Source organism: Zychaea mexicana (genome assembly GCF_025766255.1).
Source record: "Zychaea mexicana strain RSA 1403 chromosome Unknown BDB00scaffold_5, whole genome shotgun sequence".
Lineage (NCBI taxonomy): Eukaryota > Fungi > Mucoromycota > Mucoromycetes > Mucorales > Lichtheimiaceae > Zychaea > Zychaea mexicana.
Window position 1 is genome coordinate 384,291 of NW_026516668.1, and position 23,525 is coordinate 407,815.

Here is a 23,525-nt window from a genome sequence, read left to right on the forward strand (position 1 = left end):
TGTACTTTTACGATTATTGAAGCTACAAATTAGTTTATACTGCTTAATAGTGTGGATCGTGTATAATAGCATTGCTTGTTAAAATTTATAGGTCGATCGATATAATGAGGGGAACTACGGTAGCAGCTTTTCAAACGATAATTCACGTAGCAAATCCAATACTTTTGCTCATTTACTTACTTTCAATTTTCAATATGCACTAGTGCGCGAGTTTCAGCAGCAATGCTGGTGTCTCTTTCTTAATCACGCTGTTTGTTCTCTTATGGCGGCGGTGCTCATGGTGAAGTTGACTCGATCTCATCGCCCTTTTAGAAAATAGAAAGATAGTACGTTCTCCAACAAACTGTTTACTATTTTTTTTGTGGACCTGATCACCTAGCCTGTTTGGGAAGGAAAAAAAGAAGAGAACAACAATCAAAACATATGTAGCATTACACTGTAACTCATTCCCATCATCCAGCTAACCACATGCTTACATCGAAACGGCCAAACGGCATGGGAAGATACGGCCTGCCCTATTCTCTATCAAGTTATAATCCATCCTTGAAACGAGTAGGGCAAACGTTCATACGATGATAACTTCATATTCGCTTTTAAAAGCTAATATGTAAATTTATCCATGAGTTCTGATTTTGCTGAATCGTTCGCCTTGTGGCGATAGGCAATCTAAGAGTGGTGTTGGTATTTGCACAGTATAGCAAAATATTGTTATAAGAGCGCATTTGCACTTCTTCATGCGCCTGTGTGTTTGGTTTGGATTCGTGTTCTGTATGACAGAGCCTACAAATGCTTATCGTCTCAATTGATGTTGTACAGAAAAGCTTCTGCTCATGTGAGTTTTATCTGCCATATGTATTATGCATGCTGTTTGTTTATCTTTCTAAGCTATACAAGACGTCTCAAATACGCAGCTCTAAATGTATTTCCAGCACAATCATATGCTCGAACTCTGTTTGACTATATATCATTTATCGAAAAATGGCTACGTATCTAGAAAATAATTGGAGAAAGAAAGAAGGAGAGGACGGGATCAGGCCGACACAAAGCGGCGAGTTCAGCCATCTTGACATCCAGATTGAAAGCAGCAGAATCTTCTCCAACGCTGCCAGCGATGAGATGGTGATCGTGTCCTTCCACATACGCGTCCCAAGCGTGATCGAGCTGATGCAGGACAACAGAACAGCCATTTTCTTGTTCTTAATGTTAATGCTCGCCTTGCTTCTGCTTGTCGACATTGTTGTCTTTATCGCTGCTGCTGCTGCTATCATGGTTATTGCTGTTGTTGCAGTAGTGACGCTTTATATTACTATACACTCAACTTCTTAACACGTCCAGTGTTACTTGCCTTCACCATAATGGTGCTACTGCGGCTGCGTTTTTCAATTACGGGAATCGTGACGGTTGCTTCTATGCGTTTCAGATGGTAGATGGGAAGTTGGGCAGCGTGAAAAGCGAGCGGTAAATGAAGCGAATTCAATTGTAGGCGGCACCTTTTTTTTATCCTTTTCCGTGTAACAAAGAGCTCGCATCAAGACGTCAAACTCGCTTGTGTTGCACACATTCTGTCCCCACATGAGATTGGCCGTGAAGCGATCGAACGTCGTAGGCTTTGTCTTTACAATGACTAGTTCTTGCGATCGACTGTAGATTGACCCTATCTGTAGATATATGTTGACAAACAAGTCGGAACCCATCATTTTGTTGAGTAAACAATTTATGGACGCTCTAACAATATTGTGATGGATGAAAGACAAGCAGTATGCTTGGCTTAATTATCTGTATAAAAAATGGTATCAGTAATATAGGGAAAATTAAATTGCTGTCCTATGGAAAACTCGTTCCATCGGGGAAAAACCTGTAGGGCTTAGTGCTGCTGCTGGCTCGGCCAACTGTACGAGCATATTCACGTAAGTTTTTGTATAAATGTAATCTCAAAGACATTCTCAAAATTGAGGCCCTCCACTTCGGTTAGGAAAGTTCGTTACAACTGGTACATGAAGCTTCTTTTGTTTGGTTGTATTAAAAGTAAGCATGGTTTGTGATCTTTTCAATCAGAAATGTTGGATCTGTGTTCTAAAACTATGTAGTTATTGATGTACTTTGCAAACTAGAGCTTTGCATCGATCTTTCCAGTGTCGTCATGTTGGTGATTTGCCGATTTCGACGAAGCGACTTTGAACCTTGGTCTATAGGATTGCCACCAGCTTTTCATATGTGATTTGGTGACCAAGTTTCCCTTGGAGAACGATATATCATGGCTCGATTTAGTACCGAGTTTGTAAGCTTGGGGCTGATGCGAGCTACATTATCTGTGAACGCAACGATGTTCCTCTCCTCGTGCTGGTGTGGCGATAATACTATCGATGGTAATGGTGACGATGTTATTCCAGGCAGTAGCGGAGGACACGTCTCGCTTCCTCTAGCATGTGCTGCTGCTGCTGCTAGTGATGATGATGGCAAGGAGGAACAAGGCCGTAATTCTTCTTCGTATGCACATTGTGTCAGAATTGATTAGAGTAAGACTTAAACAGATGAGCTGGCTGGCAACATAAACGTGAGTAAGCATAAATACACAACTATAGGTGACAGCAATTTCCGATAGAACTTAAATGTAACCTAAATATGCGCATGTGCCAGTAAGGTGAGATTGAATGATTTGAACTTTAGTATGTGACGGTTACGTATATGAGCGTAGAATAAGCTATGAGTCTCTTGTGGTGATGATCGACTATGTTTTTCATAACTTTTCTAAGCTTAGTTCGGCTATACAAAAGCATTTATTCGTGTTTCGATCCTTACACATGGCGCTTTTCAATTTATCGAGGTCCATAATATCGATTTTGCCTTACGTCTGTATTCTTAAAGTTTACCATATTTACATAGTCTCTTATTGTTTTCGCCTTTGATTTGCTTCAACTGTGTTTTGTAAGCAGAATTCTAGTGGCATGATGCACCGCTTGACCAGAAGTAAATCGTGGAAAGTAGGAGAGAAAATACATCATGATGATATGAGGCGATTCTGTTTCTTTGTTCCTGTACTTTAGGAGAGGCATAAGAATATTATAAATGTTCCAACTTGGGGACCATGGATTGTGGTCACAATCGGCTGCTAATATCATACCATTGATATTTTATTAAGGTATTCTTTTTTCTAACAAAAAGGTCCCGTTTTCTGACTGAAAAGAACTATTTGTATTGCCCCGTATACCCAGGTTAATTGCGTAAATGCACTAGATATATCTTTGCTGTTAAGCTTTATATCAAGTAGGTTAAAGTAGCCCTGTTTTTACGTTTTCCTGGCAGAGGTCTAGTAAGTCTTCTAATGTTGCAGGTCAAGTCAGGGTTCAAGTTCATCCGGGTTTCTTTCATGTCTATCTCCACAAAGACCCCAGCGCTATAAAGGTACGTGATCGGTAGCTGACTCGGTTGGGCAGATATATAGTAACGTCGGTTATGCAGCAACCACACGAGCCGATGGAGGCGTTGGCGTTTTACGGTTAGTAGACGAAGAAAGTGCGGCACTCTTTCGCAGCATTCTTATCAAAGCGTTTTTAAGATTGCTAGAGACCCGGTTAGCTCTAAATAAAGGGAAATTGGAGGTCCAAAAAGATCGTTCGAAGCATATCCATTTTTCGGCGTGTCTCTGTATGTTGCATCAACCATTACACGTCGTTTCGGAGGATCTACTGATCCAGTGTTTCCACAATGATGTCCAAAGACATTTTTGTTTGTATCGTTTTTTGATTGCATAGCAGAACTTTATTTTGGGACCATTCGATGCATCGATGTTTCACAGGGTAGCACTTTTGCCAAACCTTATGCACACACACCCGGTGGGTTGACGATATGTACATACGTTGTGCGGATAGTTCCCAAACAAATAGCCGCGTTCCCCGGCCTCTTTGAAAAAGGTAATATCAGAAACCCACACATTCCATTGATTGGAATTATCCTTTTCGATTTAAAAGTTTTATAAAACGAGGGTGACCTTTCTCGTAGGTTTTGCGTTTAGGTTCATGCATTTATGTTTTCGGGTATGTTTTTGCAGCTGCTTAATAATTAAGGTCCTAATGCGAAATGTTTTTATTCTTGGCTTTTGATAAGGTAAATTGTACGGATAGAAGCAGCATAAAAAGAAAAAGATACTATCTGTCACAGATTTTAGTTGCCTTGCTCGTCCCAAGAACATGTCAAATACATCTCTAGATATTTCTCTGAACTTGCAGAATACATATTCAAATATGCTTGTGCATTCATTGCAGATCAAATGTGTTGTTTGCGTTGACAATCCGTTATCAGCAGACAAATGCCGCTCTATATTTACTATAGCAGTATGTCAAAATATCCGCTACAATAATGCATAAATTATATATACCGAGGGAACTGCGAGGAGTAGAATGTCCGGTTATCATTACTTTAACGTATACGTGATCATAGTGAATGGTCGGTTGTTCGAGTAGACAATATCCCTATCGGTTTGTATAGTTTAGGTTATCGACTCCAACCGCGGTGACGTTGTCGTTGCAAAATGCGCATATAATCCTGCAACCGAGCATAAGTGTGTGGACGAAAAAAGCAGTCTTATGTCTAGGAGGCAACATGTCCCTTGATGCTATATACTGTACCATCGATTGAAACTTGGCAGTTCTGGGCATATTCCTTCTTGGTGAGTAGTGATCCGACATTTAAATCTGACCACTGATAATGGTTGCGATTACATACATTGGAGTGGAAAATATGTGCAAACAAGCATAGCAATACCTTGTATAAAGGATTAAAGTTTAAATTCTCATAGGAGATCGGTGCTATGAACAAGATATACAGTGAATTGATAGTATGTGCTATCATAAAACAGAGCGTTTTGGTGAAGAACAGGCACTCGTCGAGTTCCTTGTACATAAAGAAAAGGATTATCTCTTGGAAAACAAGTTTGATAGAATGGATATGCTGTGTAATAAGCAAAACGAGCTCATTTAGCCTTTCTTGTTGTAAATAGCAGCTATTGTGGCTTATGAGTCGAAAGACGATTTTCCTGCAGACACTGTTTCGTCGTACTTTTTCTTTGTATAAAATATGCTTATTATGCAGAAGATCGCGTCCCTGGTTTTCTGACGTTTCTGCGGTGATTGATGTGTATCTGCTGAAGAGCATGTGCTCGTTCTGAGAAATTACACGCTATTGTAGGGTATGATGTGGACACAACACTATCGTTTCGACAGGGCTTCGTGTAAGCGTATTTGAGTACTGTTTAACTACAGGGACGAGATACGATGGAAAAAGAAAGGGAGAGAGAGAGAGAGAGAGAGAGAGAAGGAGGGTTGCTTTGGTTGAGGGTCTTTTATGTGAGTAATATAAAAAGTGAAATAGCAACTACTCGTCCGTCCATGGTGTACGTGTGACGCTAAAACAGCATCGATACGTGTGTATAAAAAGAGGATCGATGTGGCGTCTAGTTGGTGCTTGACAAGTAGTCAGTCCCTGTACCCCGATCTGGCCTTGGGTTATCCATTTTCCTCGGAAGGCGTCAAAGTGGTTTAGCGTGGATAAGCTTTTTTTGGTGTGTTCCGACTACTACATAAGACAGAGAGTGCAACCCATTCTTTTGGGTTTATTTTGTGTCACTGGCATCACACGTTCCGACAAGCGCCCTTCTAAAAATAACAGAGACATGGGGGGGGGGGACCTTTTAGCACAGTAGTGAGCGTAGAATCACACACTCTATCAACATTGCTCTCTCTCTCTCTCTCTCTCTGATAGAGCAAAGCATGAGAAACAGAACGAAAAGAAAGGCCAAAAGAAAGAGAGAGAGAGAGAGAGAGAAAGCACGGGCCTCCTTCAAGTCCGAGGATGACCCTGTCCTCTTTTTTATTCTTGTTTGACATGATCTAGAATTTTCAACCTTCCCTTTCTCCTTTGCACATTCGGCCCACCCGCATGTTGCACCCCTCTGCGCTTCTGGTAGTGAATGGTGCCACAGATTTTCTTGAGCCTGTCGTCATCGTCGTCGTCGTCTTGAAGTCTTGAAGTCGTGAACAGCAGAAGCAGCAACAATCAACATCAATCACAGTTCCCGTGCTTGTTTCTGGACGGGGGAACCTGCATCCCTTAATACAGCAGCTGCTGCTACCAAGTAGATTTTCACATTCTTTGTCTCAATCTCTCTCTCTGTCGACCAAGTACACTGGAAGGATGCTTCTTGCAGAATAGTTGGGAACCCTGTCGTACGGAACTAATACACGAGCGAGGGTGATACAAAAGCAGTGCTCGATGGGCTCGGATGAATCAGTGATATCATCCCTCGCAAAGTAGTACATTGTACCCGCTCTGTTGTTGATGAGCGACGCGCATCTGAAGGCGATCTCAACACAATACAACACGCGAAGCGAAGCGATGACTTGTAGAGCCAGGGCCAGAGATGGCCTCTTTTTTCTTTGTTTCATCAACGAATGGACAGTGGGGTTGATCTAAAAGAGGCTTCATTCTTCTTGATGCGATACTGTAGATCGGATCTGCTGCTGGCTTGTGTGTCTCTCCTTGAAACCAGACACCTCTGCAAGCAGTTACGTAGCCTCATTGATGGTCTATCATCACCATCATCACCATCACCATCACCATCCCATCGCCCCCAGCAGCAGGCATGACCGGGCCACACGTGATAATTTTGGAAATTTATGTGTCGGTGGTTGAAAAAAAATGGATATCCAAACCTTGGCGTCTAGTATATATCCAATCGCTGACTGGCACCGGACCCCACTTGAAGAACTGGCAACCAACCACCCCCCCCCCACACACACACACACACCTCTTTTTCTTCCCATACAATTTATTTAACGTATAGGAAAAGGAGTAAGTCAAATAGGGGAAAGTATAGCAAAAAAAGTAGGAGGCGTGTGTGTGTGTGTGTGTGTATGATTTTAAGGGGGTTCTTGTTGTTGTTGTTGTTGTTGTTGTTGTTGGGCTTTGGGTACGGTACCCTATTTGGGGGGGGGAGGGTCAAAGACACGGCTGTGATGTCCAAAAATAGCCTAGACTAGAATCAACTCTTCTTTACGCTATCCCTGACGATGTCCAGCCCGTGGATTGGAGCTCTGTTTGTCAAAAAAAAAAGAGAATGGTAAAGACTCTTGGTTCTAATGTCTCTCTCTCTCTCTCTCTACTTTTGTTTACCGATGTAAAGGGGAGGCCTAGAGTAAATTTTTTTTAAATGAAAAAAAGGTTTTTTTTTTTTTTTCAAGATGCGAGTATTTCAAGTGCGACCAAGAAATAATCCCCGCAAATACGCGAGAATGGACACCCCTCCCCCCACCATCCACGGTTCACCCTTCCCTCTCTGTTGTGGGTTCTGACAGCAGATATTGGGCAGTGATGACCGTGGAGATACTGCACAGAGTGAAAAAAAGAAGTGGGTGTGTGGGGGGTGAAAGACACGCGTTACAGTGGAACAAAAAAAAAAAAAAAAAAAAGTGAAAAAGGCACAAATGATCGAAGGGATCGATGGAAAGGGAACTAGTCACGGAGGAGAGAGGTCTGTTTATTTTTTTATAGTACGGATCTACTGTGTGCCCTTCTCCCAGGCCCCCATTGCAGCTTTTGTAATTATTTTTTTTTTTTTGCTCTCTCTCTCTTTTTTTTTTTTTTATTCTTGTTCCCTCTCTCTCTCTCTCTCTCTCTCTCTCCTCTCCCGTGAGCACACACACTCTTTGCTCTCTCTTACGCTCTTCTCTCTCTCTTTTACGCTCTTACGCTCTCTTACACACATTTCGCTTTTTTGCTCTTTTTGTCCCGCCTTATTGTGTGCGTGGTTTGCGTTGTGTGTTTATCGCATAATTCCCGATTCTTATTAACACTCTCTTAACTCTATACTCACTCTCTCTTACTCTCTCTCTCTCTCTCTCACATAGAGCATAAAGCATAAAGCATAGAGCATAAAGCATAAAGCATAAAGCACTAGCATTCAGAAAACAAAGAGAGGCGCATCCATACTGTCACCGACCACGTCCGTCCGTCCGACCGACTCTCTCTCTCGCTCTCTCTCTCTCTCTCTCTCTCTTCATATCGCTACAAGGCTAAACACGTAATACTTTTGACTTTTTTGCAACACCCTTACTTTTTATCCACCCCCCCTCTCCCCACAGCTGACTGACTGACTGACTGACTGACTGACACACCTTGACATGCATCGCTGTCCTACTGCCAACACAGAGCCTTCTCGTCAGCCTCGTTTTTAGGAAACAACAAACAGCAGCACCTGCAAAAGAAAAATCCCTGTTTTTTTTTAAAGTTGCCTAGTCGCTGTCATCAAACAAAGAGAAACAGACACAAGGGCTATGGACTTTACTGGTTACAACCCCACTTTGGAAAGTAAGTACCTACAGGTTTTCCCACCACAGTGAATCGGGAGCATCGATGGCTTATGAGCCCTTTTTTCTTTGTTTATGCAGACCTGAACAACACAGCATACGATCCACTCGGCATCAACAAGCCCTCCTCTGTCGTTTATCAGCAACAGCAGCAGCAACAACAGCAGCAGCAGCAGCAGCAACAGCAACAAAACAAACGAACCAGTACCAGCGTAACACCACCTCCACCACCAGCAGGAATGAATTACTACTACCAACGTCCCGGTGAAGATCATCATTCGCAGCAGCAGCAGCAGCAACACCACCAGCAGCAGCAGCACCCTCAACAGCAGCATCATCATCATCATCAGCAGCAGCAACACCAGCAACCACAACACCATCATCATCAGCAGCAGCAACAGCATCATCATCATCCACAACAGCAGCAGCAACAGCAGCAACAGCCTGCCTCTGCTGCCGCTGCCGTAGCTGCTGCCGCCGCTGCTGCGGTTGAAACATCCAGCTTCCTTGACTCCTCATTGGCAGATTTCAACCCGTATCAACAATTCAACCAGTTCCATGTCGACAACGCAATGACATCGCCCGTCGTCACACAGCATCAACAGCACCAGGCCCATCAGCAATTGTTGCACCATCCTCCTCCTCAACAGCAGCAGCAGTGGAGCAGCGCCAGCAGCACCACGAGCAGCCGTCCCTCTTCACAGCAGCCCACCACGCCACAGCAAGAAAGACGCGGATCTGTCCAGCAGCAACAGCAACAACAACAACAACAACAGTTCCGGGCACATCCCATGTACCAACAACGTCCACCGGGCACACCACAAATGACCTATCCAGACCATCATTCCATGTCGACCTCGTCTCCAGCCTACCACCACCATTCATTCTATAACGCAGCTGCAGCATTACCGCCGCAGCACCATCAGCAACAACAGCATCCACAACAAGCACAGCAGCAAGCACAACAGCAAGCATTCGCGTATCCCAGCTACATGCAGCAGTCGCCGATACCCACCACACGCCATCAACAGCAACCCTCGCCACATCATCCACAGCAAATGCTCCATCATCATCATCATCAGGCACAGGCACAGCAAGTACAGCAGCAGCAGCAACAACAGCAGCAGCACGTCGCTGCAGCTCAGGCACAACAGGCTCAGAAACGTAAAATGGATGAGTTTGCCATGGACTTTGGTGCAGGTGGTCAGCAACAAGCAGCAGCAGCAGCAGCAGTGGGTGCAACAGGAGCAACAACGGGAGCTGGAGCAGCAGCAGCAGCAGCAGCCGCCGCCGCTGCCGCCGCAGGAGGAGGACCACCCAAGAAGGCAAAGCGAACAAAGAAGAAGCGAGTAAAACAACCAGAGGATCCCAACGCGCCACCCAAACCAAAGCGCAAGACGGGTTTGAACAAGCCCTTGATCTTGAGTCCAGAGTTATCTGCGTTTGTGGGTGGTGATCCTGAGGTATATATAAACACACACACTCACACTTTTGTTCTGGGGGAGTATCTGTTTTGCTTATGGAAAAAAAAATGTTTCTTATTACCTAGTTGTCGCGTCCAGATATTGTCAAACGGCTGTGGAAGTACATCAAGGACAATGATTTGCAAGACCCAGCCGATCGTCGCTTCATTCTCTGCGATGACAAGCTCAAGACGATCTTTGACCAGGACCGGATCAACAGCTTTGGTATGAACAGGGACTTGTCTGCCCATTTGACAAAGAAGCCCGAACCCGCGACAGATGCAGAAGCTGCTGCAACGGATGACGCTGCTGCTGCTGGCTCTTCTTCTTCTGCTGCTGCTGCACCAACAACAACAACAACAACGGTGGCAGACAGTGGGGCTTCTGCTACCTCAGGACGTGATGAGGTAAGCAATAACACGCTTCCATCCATCACCGCCGCGTCGACAGGTGCCAATATACTGGATACATCACCGGCAGTGACCGCCGAGACTCCGGACGTTGTGACACCCAAAGAAGGCGAGGGCATGCTGCCCAACAACAACACTTCTTCCGCTGTTGCTGCTGCTGCTGCTGGTGGTAATGCAACTGGCAACAACAACAACAACAACAACAGTGCGACGGCATCCACTACGGCTACTGCTTAAATCTATTTTCTTTTAACCAACCCAAAAAAAAAAAAACCACTTGTGTTTGCCTCCTCCCATTCCGGATGTACAGTAATTGATGGGGCCCTTCTTTTTTCTCTACTGCCGCTGCTTTCCTTATTTTTACCCGCACAAACAACAAAACCACTACACGACACACGCAGAGAGGTCGGTTCTTTTGCAGTAAAATACCTCTTGTTTACCCGCCGCTCCCAATCAAAAAAACAAAAAAATAACCCCCCTCTCTCTCTGCTCTTTTCTTTTTCTCTTTTTCTTCTTCTTTCTTTCTGTCAACTTACACAACCAAAAAAAAAAAAACAAAAACAAAGAAACATTTGCGAAACCATATATCCATTTGCTTTGTGTGTGGCCTTGTGGGCATTTTATGTGAATGAGGCGTCGTTGTGCGTTTGTAACAATAATAACAATAACAATAAACAATGATTCTTTATGATTGACATCTACATACCATCATCCCTTGTCACGTTGCACACATTTCTCAGGCACATTTATTTACCTAGAGTGACTCCTTGAAAAGAGAAAGAGAGTGCTCGTGGCAGCTTCTTTTTTTTAAGGTTAAGGGAGAATACACATTCTTCTTACAAGGAGAACCCTGATCCTATTCTTGTAGTGGACGTCGATCCCGCAGAATGATGTGATGTGTAACCACCATCTACCTAGTATCGGCACAGCCCCCCCCCCCGTCTCTTTCTACCCAGCTAATAACATTACTATTGACATACCATGCACTGCCAGAGAAAGAGGGGGGTGTATGTAGAACTTAATGGGCCTCTCATGATGTACTATTGAACACGCACAGAACAAGGGTCTTGCCTGTCGACAATGAATAAGGAGAAATTTCTTTCAAGAAGATGAAGCAAGTTCGGCACGTTCATTCACAGTGTTCATGCACTGCATTAATATGTCTCATTTGCAGGAGGACCATGTCTTCATCTTTATCTTTTTTCCTGGGCGCGTCCCATCGATACATTATGGCTAGATAGATAGATAGATAGATAAATAGATAGATACAGTACTAGGCATTATCAAAAAGAGACTTATTGGATAACTAACTCTTGTCCTTGGGTTGTCGCCCCACGCCACGAAAACACCCTTCAGAACGTTTCCCCTTTTCTACTAGGTCCAAGCATGATATAATGCACCGCAACGAGGGGTAATTTCCATCCTCCCGTCGTTTGCTTTATGGCATCACGTCTACAGTACAGCAGCGGTTTCAAGTACCTACTATGTTGAATCCACAGCAGTGCCCGCTCTTAATCATGAGACATATCAATCGCTCTCATACTATCTCCCGCCTCTTTCTTTCCGGTTACGCATTAAAATGATTATAACCAAAGCAATGAATCGCGTTGTTGTGAAGGAAGCAAGTATCTCTTGTATAAGGCGGCTGTTTCTACACATGCATCGTAAGCAAAAGGTGTCAAATCTGTATGCCAAAGCAAAACAATACTCACTACTAAGTCCACATAGTACCAAGAGAAACCATGCTATAGAGTGATATTCTACCAAAGTACACAATTCCCATCGGCTGAGTCGCTCATTTTTAGATGCACACACTTATTTACAAGCCACCGTTTTCAAACTAAATTTTGGTTCGCTGACGTAGCTCAGACTCCACCCCCTCTCTCTCTCTTTTTTTTTTTGTAAAACAACCATGCCTAAGAATAAGGGAAAAGTAAGTCAATCTGCTGGAGGGAACGAACCGACAGGTGTTCAAAAATGGAGTCAAATCATTAACTTGCACTGCTCCATCTCTTTCTTTTTTTTTCCTGTTAGGGCGGTAAAAACCGAAGAAGAGGAAAGAACGACAACGAAGCCAGCAAGCGTGAATTGGTATTCAAAGAAGAAGGCCAAGGTAAAAATTACTTTTTTTTGAAAATCTCGCAGCAATTCCTCCCAAAGAAAAACATAAAAGACATTGCTACGTTTTTTAAAGAAAAAGTTAAGCATTATACTAACCTGGGGAATTATTGGATGAATAGAATATGCCCAAGTAACAAAGATGTTGGGTAATGGTCGTCTTGAAGCCCAGTGCTTTGACGGCGTGAAACGTTTGGCACATATTCGAGGCGCACTGCGGAAAAAGGTGTGGATCAACCAGGGCGATATCATTCTGCTCTCGCTTCGTGAGTACCAGGACGACAAGGCCGATGTGATCCAGCGTTACAACCCAGAAGAGGCTCGTCAGTTGAAGCAATACGGCGAGTTGCCCGACAGCACCAAGGTCAACGAAAACGAAACGTTTGCTGGTGAAGAAGAGGATGAAGTCGACTTTGAGTTTGAGATTGATGAGGTAAGAATAATCATACATAAGGCGTACACACACACAGCTATTTGGGGAGTACAATGACTCATCTACGTTCCTTGCTTTTGTATATACAGATTTAGAAACATTATGACCCCGAGACATAGCAACAAAAAAGTACGCACGATCCGTCACGACATGATCTTCGTTCACAACCCCTTCCCCCCCCCTCTTAACACCTCTTTTTAGCGTCGTCAGCGTTCGTCGTCGGCATCGTCATACAAACTACTTCCTCTCATATAACAACATGTTACCTCTGTTTCTTTCGGTTTCTCTCTTTCTCTCTCTTTCCATGCTCTTTGCCTTGTAATAACAAACGCAGTGGTCCTGGAAGTATAAAGGAAACCGAAAATCACCACACTCTATCTCCTCTGTACATAACATTAAAAAAGATCCATCACCTTCGCCCTCCTTTTTTTTCGTTAGTTAGACCTCTTTTTTTAAAAAAAGTAAAAAAAAAAAATGTTTGGCGCATTCTATATATTTTCTGTCCTGCTGTGAATTTTGTGAGTCGTCGTTCTTTACCTTCTTTAGCAGATATGGAAATAGACAGCAGTAGCACACCTCACAAGGAAGAAGGGGGACAACAGCAAGAGACAAAACACAACCCGTACCTGTCTACTATGGAGACAGTCAATAACCCTCTCAAGCGGAAGTCTTATAGCACATTGAGCGATGACGGGGCAACGCAATCGAAAAAGACAAAAATGCTTGGAGCACGCGCAGATTCAGTAATGCGAGGCCACAATGTGTTGGTCAAGAAACAGCCTAATCGCCGGTCTGAACAGTATATATATGGCAACTATCGCAATTATTACGAGTAAGTTGTTTCTAAATGTCTCTTTTTGTTGAAACTTTTGACGATTGGATGGGGGTCGTGTTGATGTGTTCTTGCTGGGCCAAACTAGATCGCGACGCGGGAATCAGATCACGGTCGATCACCGACTCGATATGCTTGATCCGTCTCTCTTCAAAGGCAAACGCGTGCTTGATATCGGCTGTAACAGTGGCAATATCACTACCGTGATCGGTAAGTTCCCTCCTCCAACATTGTTATAAAGCTATGCTATGAGCATGACATGAAATCATAATAAATGGATGGCCTTCCCCCTTTCCCATCTTTGTCTTCAGGTTTACAGCACAAGCCAACACATATACTCGGTGTCGATATAGACGAGTCATTGATTAAACAAGCAGAAAAACAATTACGGCTGGTCAACTCGTTACATAATCCACACGGTGATAATGCGACTGATGTCCATATGCGATTTCACTACTTTCCGCGTGCCTTGTCGAGCACTTTTGGGTTTATCGCCATGAACATGCCACCCAACCACAAAAGCACAGAATTCCCATACAATGTCAAGTTCAAAGCAAAGGATTGGTTGGATGATGATGATGATGACGGCAGTGCAGAACAAGACGGGAAAAAGAGAAAAGGCAATAAGCAAAAAAAAATCCGATACGACACTGTCTTGGCGTAAGTTCTTTTTTATACGAAGCATCCTTTGACACGAGTACTAAAAGCGACCGCGTTGTTTTTGTGGGGGTCCAAATAGACTGAGCATTACAAAATGGATACATATCAACCGTGGAGATGAAGGCATGAAGGAATTCTTCAACAAAGTGTACAAGGTGCTTAACCCTGGAGGTGCATTTGTCGTCGAACCACAGGAGTTTGATACCTATGAACGACGTGCGAAACTGAACGAAACGACACAAGCCGTATTCAAGAGCATCGAGTTCCGACCTGAACAATTCCACGATTATTTGATGAAGGAGGTCGGGTTCTCAAAGTTTGAGGACCTTGGATCATCCGGAGAAAAGCGAAAAGGTAAAGCCGTAAGGATTGGACTTGTCCTTGTATGTATGTACTGACTTGTGGAAAAATCAACCAGGATTCGATCGCCCCATGCACATGTATATCAAGTAAAGCGCGCATCATAATTACAGTAATAAAAGGATGTATGCAAAATCATAGAAACATTGTTTAATGAGAAAGGCAATGAGAATAGAAACAGGGAACAGAAGGAAGAGATAGAAAGAACATGCTATACTAATAATACACATGAGTTTGGTTGAAATATACAGGGGAGGAGAGGTAGATATAAGTAATCAAAAAGAGGGAAAAAAAAAGAGACAGCATTTAAGCCTTGAAAGCAGCCTCGATACTGGCAAGGACACGCTCAATGGCAAGGTCGGTCTCTTCCTTGGTGATGTTGAGCGGAGGAATCAAACGCAAGGTTTCGTAGATGGAGGTGGTCATCAAGATGGTATCCAATTTCATGGCCTCGGCAGTGATCTTGCCAGCAAAACCATATGGTACACCCATGAACTCAATACCAATCATCAAGCCCAAACCACGAACATCGGCAGTGACGCCCTTGGGCAACAAGGCGGGGATGCGGGAGCGGAAGGCGCTGAAGAATTGCTCAGAGCTATTACATGCTATTTAGTATCCGTTCTAATCCGTGGCTCCCATCCAAACCCACAAGGCAACTTACCGAGCATTGCAGTTGTCAATCAACTTTTCCTCCTCAAAGACATCCAAAGTAGCCTTGGCAGCAGCACAAGCAACTGCGTTACCAGAGTAAGTACCGCCCATGGAGCCAGCGGGCTGACGATCCATGAGTTCCTTCTTTGAGACGATACCAGAGATGGGATAACCGGAAGCAATACCCTTGGCCATGATCAAGATATCGGGAACAACGCCAGAGTGTTCAACAGCAAACATCTTACCGGTACGACCGAAACCAGACTGGACTTCGTCAGCAATCAACAAGATACCGTGCTTGTCACAGATCTTGCGCAAGCCTTGCAAGAAGCTGGCAGGAGGGGCAACATAGCCACCTTCACCCTGGACGGGTTCGATCAAGACAGCAGCCGTGTCTTCGGGGTGGCTGCGCTGCTTCAACAAGGTTTCGAATTGGTTCAACGATTCTTGCGAGCACCATTCAGCATCGAATTGGGTGGGATCGGCCTTGTGAATGGCCCATTGTTGGTGGTAAGGGAAGGGGGCCACGTGGATGCCAGACATCAAGGGACCAAAGCCGGCGCTGTAAATAGTCTTGGAAGTGGTCAAGCCCATGGTGCCAAACGTACGGCCGTGGTAGGAGCCTTGGAAAACAATGATGTTTTGTCGCTTGGTGGCATGGCGGGCCAACTTGACGGCGTTCTCAACGGCTTCGGCACCCGAGTTGGCAAAGAAGAAGGTGTCCAATTCGGGAGAGGGCATCTTGGGCTGCAAGCGCTCGATAAGATCCAACATGGGCTTGTGGAAGAACAAGTTGACTTGGCCGTGGGCAAGGTTGGCAGCTTGGTCCTGGACAGCCTTGACAACCTTGGGATGGTTGTGGCCTATGGATTTTATGTGTTGTCATGAGCGATCCGCGTCCCCCTTCCTTTTCCTTCCTCCAGCGCATCTCCCTCCCTTCATATGTCCCAATTCTAACTTACCAGTCGAGGTGACACCGATACCCGTGGTGAGATCGAGGTACTTTTTGCCATCGACTGTGTAAACATAAGTGCCTTGAGCGCGTTCAAGGACCAACTCGGTGGAACGGCCGATACCCTTGGCGATGTGTTGCTTGCCGAATTGTGCGAGTTTAGCTCCGGACATATTGAAACAAGTGTGTGAGATGAAGAAAAAAGAAGAGGGGAAAAACACGATTGACAGCTCAGATACTACCAGAGGCTTTTATACTGAAATGCTTTTTGTGGCGGGGATGATCCACACATACAAACTAATATTACTCGTTACGCTTTACGAAGGTGGGGTGGGGGGGGGGAATGCATTTGTCAGCTTGGTCCAATCGGATGTGGCTGCCAAAACTCTTTTTGATCTCCGAACAAACCTTGTTACGTACGATTCTGACAAAACAAGATAGCACGTACGCCAATGGATTTCACCCGCTTTGAAACAGACACATACTCTTTTGTTCTATGCAGTATGTGTTCCCCTTGCGGAACTGTGTAGTAATTGGGTTCCGATGGTGGAAATCTCCATGTGTCACTCGTTTTAATTTGTTTGTAAGCACCTCTTCTTTCTTCAGTTCTTGCACCATGTAGCAAAGTAAGAAGCCTTATTGTTCTATTGTTCCCCGCAAGGAGCACGATAGCAGATATCTACACATCATTATGTAAATAGATAGATAGATAGATAGATAGATCTTGCCTAAATGGTTGATGACCGGGGGAACCTTTGTCACTCATAGGGCAATTGGTCAGGGAACCTCTTTCCCCCCACGAGTGTCGTCGTTTCGCAAAACGAACAAAAGAGATTGGTTGAAACAAAGTAATAAGCTTCTGAAGTTGGGGGAAACAAGGCTATTACAGTACTAGATATACTAGTACTGGTCATCTCTTCCGATGGTAAATACTCCTGCGCATAACAACCAACTCTATTTTACCTGTGACACACATACTACAATGCTTGTCCTTTAATGGACATTTTAGTCACTCTTTCCACGCTCCTCCCCACATTTTCTTTCCCACACTCCTGGGCGTGGCAACTTGAAGTTACACAGCTTACCCACAAATGGGGATGATTGGCAGTTTTATTGCTAGATTTGGTATACAATGCCTGCATTTCATGACGGTACATATTTCGTTTACAATAATCGGATGGGCGGTGGTGGCCTGCTAAGCGAGTCACTACATCTCTTTTCGCATTGACATCGGACGGTCGTCATGTAACTCTTTTCGAATCAAGTAATCAGTAGCAGTAAGTAGATATACATCTAATGACCCTCTCCAATATTGATTGATGGAACACTGTAGTTGTAAAAGCAAAAAGCCTTCTTTTACAGGTCCAAGATATTCTCAATGTCAGTGTAAATGGCTCGTCCTGGGCACGCATCTGGCCAATCATCCACTTTGTCCATTACTGCTTCATCTGCAAAATTCGGCCATTTGCTCAAATCGACGAGGGCGACAACTGGACAATAGGGAATGCCACATATATCCACGGCCTCCTCCAGTCTACGAAGCTTCAATTCTCTGATCTTGTCATCTTTTGGCTGCAGCATCCAAATCGTTCCTTCTGGTTCATCGCGGTTATTGTTGTTGTTGTTGTTGGGGCTGGCGTTTCCGTACTCGTAACATTCTACGCAGTTAAAAATGATCCATTCGACAGAAACAAGCTCATCCATTCGCTTGAGAAAGCATTTCATAGTGTGCCATGACAAGAGATCCACGTTCAAACTAAATTCGACACCCCGTAGTGTTGTTGATGGTGTAGCTACAACGTCAAGGATCTCGTCCAAGATTTCTGGACAGCTTCTAAAGCACAAATGTTGAAGGCCTTGCCTTTTCTTGTTTTCCAACATTTGCGGTTGGTCGCTGTCATTATCAACTTTTTTCCCCTGGAGTAGTCTTTGGAATGCTGGAATATCAACGCCTCCTCCAAAACCAAATGTTAAGCCAAGTCTTCGAAGATCTGGAACTGCAGCTAACGCGTCAAGGATGATACCCGGAATTGTTTTAGGATGTATGATCGTACAGTCGACTAGAAGAGGACATTGGCGGAGCATGGAAGCAAATTCCGATTCGTACTTTTGAGGAACCACGCAAAAGAGTCGTCGCAAGTTGTCAAAACGTGCTGTAGTAAAGATATGCTTCCACCGTACCGTTTTGCTGATGACGTTGTATAGATGCTTCTGGTCTCGACGTGCAGTTGCGATTATCAGCTCTTCAAGAGTATGTGCGCTGGCAGTGATCAATGGAGCGACGTCATAGCATGTAAAATTGTCTCGAGTCAGAGCTTGCAAAACGAGTGACCGGAGGCCAGTAGTAGTACTATCATTAGTAGTCGCTGTGGTACCACCATGCGTCGATGGTGGTGAACAAGTTGACATACGTTGAAAATGTAACGTTTTCCAATGGACAAATTCGTTGTTTAGCACGACCACCCGGACTCGCGGATATTGTTGGATGACTGCCAGAGCATCCCAACCGCAAGTCGCTATTGCAAGTCGAATAATAGCAGGACAACAGCGCAATATTGTATCAACTTGTACGGTGCTGACGCCATTGTGTATTTGTATCTCCAAATTTGTAAGATGGTGATGGTAGAACTGCTGATGATGTATCGTCATTGTTGGCAGCAAGTTCTCGCTGTAGCTTATATACAAGTTGGGATCTTTGTCTTGTGAGCCATTGAACTTCATGCGTGTTAAGTTTGGAAAGGTGGCAAGGACGCGTTCGAAAGATAAAGTGGCATAGCCGAGACGGTATTTCAAGAGACTTGTATCGAATCCATTATGGTAGCCTTATATAAATATTGGAATAGAAATAATATTACAAGATTTTAGTTTAGGTAAAAAGTATGGAGTAGAAGTTGTGATTATACCTTTATAAGCAATGTAGGAGTCTACTTCTTGATCCACAGGGATATGTTGCGCTTGTAGCTGTGGCACCACTAAATTATTGTTGCTGCTGCTTTTATTGTTTGCTATTGAAATAACGTCGTTATAGTATAGTTCGCGTACATGACATCCAAAACGAGGTGCAGCAAGCCACAACAGTTCCTGCTCGTCGCCGCCCTGCAGCATTAACAACAAACATCGCCATAATAGTCCGCATTGAGTAATTCGATCGTGCCATGTTGGTGAAACAAGTGTTGCCATGGCCAGATTACGTCTACCGAAATCGATGAAAACACATGCCAGTATCTCTGGAGGAAGGCGGACAACAAAGTCAATGCGAATTTGCAGGCGTTGTTTGGCGTCTTTTAGAAGCTCCTCAAGCATTTCTGCAATGCTTTTTTCGTTTCGACGATTGTGATGACACTGTAAGGCTTTGATTCCTTGCTTGCATGCTTCAGTCACTTTTTTCTGGTGACCTTGCATTGAGTAAAGCTGGGCCGAGCAAACGTATCCAGGAGCTTGTTCGCTCGGCATGTTGATGATGGTTTTTGCATCTGCATGAGCTACATCAAACTTGGCCGTCCTTCCGTATGCCAGGGCACGTAGTTTAAGCAAAGTGGCATGGTTGTGAGTTTGTAATAGTGCGGTTCGCGTGGGATTGTTGTTGCTGGCTTTGTCGGATGATATCACGTCGGACACGACCTGGATAACTTTGGCATTTTCTCGTCTGTTAAATGCCGTTTGAGCGATTCGGACCAAGTGGTAGCTTTGGTCTTCTGGTGGTTTACCATCGACATATGCATCTCTGGTTTCTTGGTCCATTATTGTGTTGTCAGTATACATGATGAAATGGTAGAAAGAGGATAAAGAAGAAGAAAGAGTGGAAGACTAACGAATATCCACAGTTTTTATTGTTGGATTGTAGGGTGCGTTGCATACCTTTTTCCTTCTATTCCTGCATTGTTTCTTTCATTAATAGAAGATGTAGGATCACCGCTCCTTTTGGAAACGTTCATTGTCTTATAACCCCTTCATAAGTCTCTGTTGCTACAAACAAACGTACACCTAGCTTCTTGTTGCCAGTTGATTCTTAACAGTTCAATCAAGTTTTCTGAGAACTCTGCTCTGGTAAGCTTTAGTGATATTGTCGTTTACAATTCACTTCGAAGCTAAACCCATAGCTTCATACGCATATGTTGTTACATTTTTGCTTCGTCAGTGTTTTATTCATTCTTAATCTTATGAGCAAATACTAAATTTATTATATACTACTACAGTATCGATTTATGCTGGCACTGTACTTAGTAAGTTGGCCATCCGTTGCTCCAGTTCAGATCGTTGATAAGCAACTTGGCAGCGCCATTTTCCAAAGCATCGTATGCATGACGGGCAATGACATTTCCGTAAACATCTTCTCCGCCAGGACCAATCCATTGTTCATTGCCAGCATCCAGGACCGTGCCGCCTTTACAAAAAAAAAGGGAAAAAGTCAGATCATCGCTATTGACAACCCAATAATTTACTACTACATATGCAACAGCGTCTCATGTTCTACTTACCAGTTTGCATGGCAGGGTTACCTACAATTTAACAAAATGCCTGTCAGTAACGTTCTTCACACGAAGACATTGAATAGAGTGGTTGACATCGTTTTTAACAGCATACCATTTCTGTCATAGTAAGGGCCAGTGATGCTGGTGGATCGACTATATGCGATCTTGTAAGTGCTGCTTGTACCCTAAATATATTTAAAATCTATTAGCTATTGACCCTTCTTTAAGAGTATACAATTGGGCTGCAAATTATAAATGGGCGTTCACAAAGGATTCGGAATGTTACCTGGCAACACGTGTCTATACTATTAAACAAGTAATAGTAGCCATCGTGGTAAATGATGCTGGCAGCCTGATATCAAAAGCATACTATCAAGTTAATAACTTTTATTGTTGCCTTACATAATAATCGCATGTATTGTTGGAAATACTTTAATTACCTCAATGGCGGGAGAAGAACTACGTGCAGCAATAGAGTAAATTGGTCCGGTAGGTCTCATTGTCGAAGGGTTGACGGCAGTAATCTTGAGACCTCCCCAGAAGGAGCCAAATGCTAACCAGGGATTGCCCGATTGATCGACTACAAGGTTTGGATCTATGGCATTATAATCATCGGCCGAAACCATTACAAGGCCGTCGTCGCGCCATGCCCCGGCGCCAATAGATGTTGCAGAAGTAAGGCCAATTGCCGAAACTTTGCTGCCAAAAGTACTAATTGAATAGTATAACCAAACGCGTCCTAAAAAAAAGAGGGCAATCCACAAATATTGATCAATTTTCGCACCATACATCTTGTATTATAAATCACTATGCTTGAAGATCTATATTTACCGTTAAAGTATTCGACATCAGGAGCCCATACATCCAAACCAGAATGCTGCGGGACAGAGTTAGACCACCAAGAGAGCTCTGACAAAAAGATCTGGGGAGCACGGACCCATGTTGCCCCTGAATCCGAAGAGGTCAACACTTGGATACCTACGTTGTCAAGTTTAATGGATGGCGGATATCATTAGCACATAAATATTGAAGATCTTCGGTTATGGAGCTGTGAAGAGATCAAATACCTTCACCGGTGCAGAACGCGTACCAACGGTCGCCTTCCTTAATAACGCTTGGATCATGACAGTAAATGTCACCACCCATTTCCCAAAAGGCGCCTAGTGCCTTTGTAGCCAGAAGCGAGCTTACCAAGAAAAGAGAAGACTTGAGCTTTTTGAAAAGCATACTAGTTAAGAATAGTTTAGAGTAAGCTTGTTTTAGGTATTCATCATATATATTTTTACTTGTCTTTATATATGAAATGTCATAAACCGACCTTCCCCACCCGGGATTATTAACTTTTCAAGCCTGCTTGCTGCTTCCTTTACTACATGCTTTCGCCGGGAAGTTTTCTTAAACGAGGTAATATTTCCGGACCCAAGGAGATAAAAGAACAAGCAGGCGAGTTACGACTGGCTGGGTAATAAATATAGCCCATTCGTGTGGTGGGATTTTTCTTTTTTCATTGGGAGAAGTATACAGAATTATGGGTGCATGATGAATAAGATAAAATACTCGTCATGCTGCAATGCCGCGTGAGACACATGAAAATGACGAGGACGTGAATCAAATCAAAAGGAAGGTACTGTGTGTGTGTATGTGCTACATAGCACATCTCGCATTTACAGCAAGTAAATAGTCTGTAAGATGTTACACATGCATAACGAATCCAGTTTGTACCGCCGTCATTTGGAACCTCGGGTTTGGGGCAACCATTTTCAGTGATCGAGAGTAGGAGCAGGTATAATATAGTAACTCTGATGGGCAAACTAGTAACAGTGGGCTTCTTGAGGGAAGGCTATTACCATTTATTTCATTCTGTTAATGTTTCCCCACGTAAACGTTAGATATTGGACGAAGAGGCGAATGGAAGCGATCAAGCGACTTTTGGAGTCCTTAATAAAAGCAGCTGCTCTCGAACTTTGGTATTACGCGATCGTGCACACGGTGTAAGTACATACGTGTGTAGTACATAAATGAAAATGACTGTTCATCCTTTTCTCCCCCTTGCTTTTCACAATTAATAACGAATAACTTAGCTAATTTTCAGGTACACGAACCATCAAAAATACTCGTTGACAACAAAACGTGTGTGCTGTATCTTAGCAGAGTTCCATGATAGAAGAGCCATTTTTCGTCTTGAAAAGATGAACAGAACTTATGGAGTTGTAATAAATGGAACCTTGAACGGCACCGCCCGATGTACATACTTCTTTTCTTTTCTCACGAACTAAAAAGTAATACAGTGGTAGAAGCGGAAAGCTTTAATTCGATGTTGAAAATCAGCGTATTTTCCTCACACACAAACCATATACCTTTATTATGCCGATTCACTCTGTATTTCGAGTAGCTTTATTGACTTACTGGAAAAAATGCGTGCATTAGGTAATCTGCATTCACACTTCAGTAGTAGTAAGATGATGTGTTGTTATACTCAATTTTAAAAGCAAGAAAAAAGTCGAAAAGGGTTCGTCAATGAGAAAAACTTAGTAGGGTGATGATATATGTAAGGGCATTGGTGAGGATATAATAGCTTGAGTATTTCGGGTATTGTCCAGTCAACATGAGAAGCAGCACAATAGTCTTGTCCAACATGATGCGCAGTGTAGTAGCATTACATTACATGTTTTATTGTGGCGCACGAATACGATCATTTGTTATGGCAGCGCTGTACTACATCGGTTGTCAATTGCTTACTGCTCTTTTGCCTAGTTTTATAAATTGGGCGACAATTTTAACCCATGAAAGAACTGTTGCCATTGTCGTCAG

At 43.6% G+C, this 23,525-nt stretch overlaps 9 protein-coding genes across 9 annotated transcripts; 3 read left to right on the top strand and 6 right to left on the bottom strand.

Annotated features, from left to right (window-relative positions):
• Window positions 1-4,093: 4,093 nt before the first annotated feature.
• On the bottom strand, window positions 4,094-5,359 carry BDB00DRAFT_800105 (uncharacterized protein). The gene has a single exon (XM_053121752.1). The coding sequence runs from the start codon at window positions 5,149-5,151 to the stop codon at window positions 4,588-4,590; it is 564 nt and encodes a 187-aa protein (XP_052984654.1). The 5' UTR covers window positions 5,152-5,359; the 3' UTR covers window positions 4,094-4,587.
• Window positions 5,360-5,847: 488 nt separating this feature from the next.
• Window positions 5,848-6,879, bottom strand: BDB00DRAFT_800108 (uncharacterized protein). The gene has a single exon (XM_053121753.1). It carries the CDS (start codon window positions 6,438-6,440, stop codon window positions 6,153-6,155), a length of 288 nt encoding a protein of 95 aa, XP_052984655.1. The 5' UTR covers window positions 6,441-6,879; the 3' UTR covers window positions 5,848-6,152.
• Window positions 6,880-8,686: 1,807 nt separating this feature from the next.
• BDB00DRAFT_800110 (uncharacterized protein) lies at window positions 8,687-9,544 on the bottom strand. The gene has a single exon (XM_053121754.1). It carries the CDS (start codon window positions 9,333-9,335, stop codon window positions 8,949-8,951), a length of 387 nt encoding a protein of 128 aa, XP_052984656.1. The 5' UTR covers window positions 9,336-9,544; the 3' UTR covers window positions 8,687-8,948.
• BDB00DRAFT_755193 (SWIB/MDM2 domain-containing protein) lies at window positions 9,545-10,470 on the top strand (the record flags this gene model as incomplete). Its single annotated transcript, XM_053118819.1, has 2 exons — window positions 9,545-9,823; window positions 9,910-10,470. 2 exons carry the CDS (start codon window positions 9,545-9,547, stop codon window positions 10,468-10,470), a joined length of 840 nt encoding a protein of 279 aa, XP_052984657.1.
• A 1,797-nt stretch (window positions 10,471-12,267) lies between these two features.
• BDB00DRAFT_755126 (uncharacterized protein) lies at window positions 12,268-12,841 on the top strand (the record flags this gene model as incomplete). The annotated part of the gene is made up of 2 exons (XM_053118812.1): window positions 12,268-12,346; window positions 12,474-12,841. Coding segments are annotated over 2 exons (447 nt in total), but the record flags the coding sequence as incomplete, so codon positions are not given.
• Window positions 12,842-13,530: 689 nt separating this feature from the next.
• BDB00DRAFT_910908 (Bicoid-interacting protein 3-domain-containing protein) lies at window positions 13,531-14,841 on the top strand (the record flags this gene model as incomplete). Its single annotated transcript, XM_053128664.1, has 4 exons — window positions 13,531-13,616; window positions 13,705-13,826; window positions 13,928-14,276; window positions 14,356-14,841. The coding sequence occupies 4 exons, from the start codon at window positions 13,531-13,533 to the stop codon at window positions 14,672-14,674; spliced, it is 876 nt and encodes a 291-aa protein (XP_052984659.1). The 3' UTR covers window positions 14,675-14,841.
• On the bottom strand, window positions 14,779-16,520 carry BDB00DRAFT_800119 (pyridoxal phosphate-dependent transferase). The gene is made up of 3 exons (XM_053121755.1): window positions 16,253-16,520; window positions 15,301-16,153; window positions 14,779-15,234 (listed from the first exon to the last, which is right to left on the bottom strand). Exons 1-3 carry the CDS (start codon window positions 16,413-16,415, stop codon window positions 14,943-14,945), a joined length of 1,308 nt encoding a protein of 435 aa, XP_052984660.1. The 5' UTR covers window positions 16,416-16,520; the 3' UTR covers window positions 14,779-14,942.
• An 822-nt stretch (window positions 16,521-17,342) lies between these two features.
• BDB00DRAFT_925185 (uncharacterized protein) lies at window positions 17,343-20,019 on the bottom strand. Its single transcript, XM_053128799.1, has 2 exons — window positions 19,146-20,019; window positions 17,343-19,064 (listed from the first exon to the last, which is right to left on the bottom strand). Exons 1-2 carry the CDS (start codon window positions 20,002-20,004, stop codon window positions 17,599-17,601), a joined length of 2,325 nt encoding a protein of 774 aa, XP_052984661.1. The 5' UTR covers window positions 20,005-20,019; the 3' UTR covers window positions 17,343-17,598.
• A 443-nt stretch (window positions 20,020-20,462) lies between these two features.
• On the bottom strand, window positions 20,463-21,941 carry BDB00DRAFT_867552 (protein AbnA; the record flags this gene model as incomplete). The annotated part of the gene is made up of 7 exons (XM_053126354.1): window positions 20,463-20,626; window positions 20,721-20,741; window positions 20,827-20,899; window positions 21,001-21,066; window positions 21,155-21,453; window positions 21,546-21,692; window positions 21,782-21,941. 7 exons carry the CDS (start codon window positions 21,939-21,941, stop codon window positions 20,463-20,465), a joined length of 930 nt encoding a protein of 309 aa, XP_052984662.1.
• Between the last annotated feature and the right edge of the window lie 1,584 nt (window positions 21,942-23,525).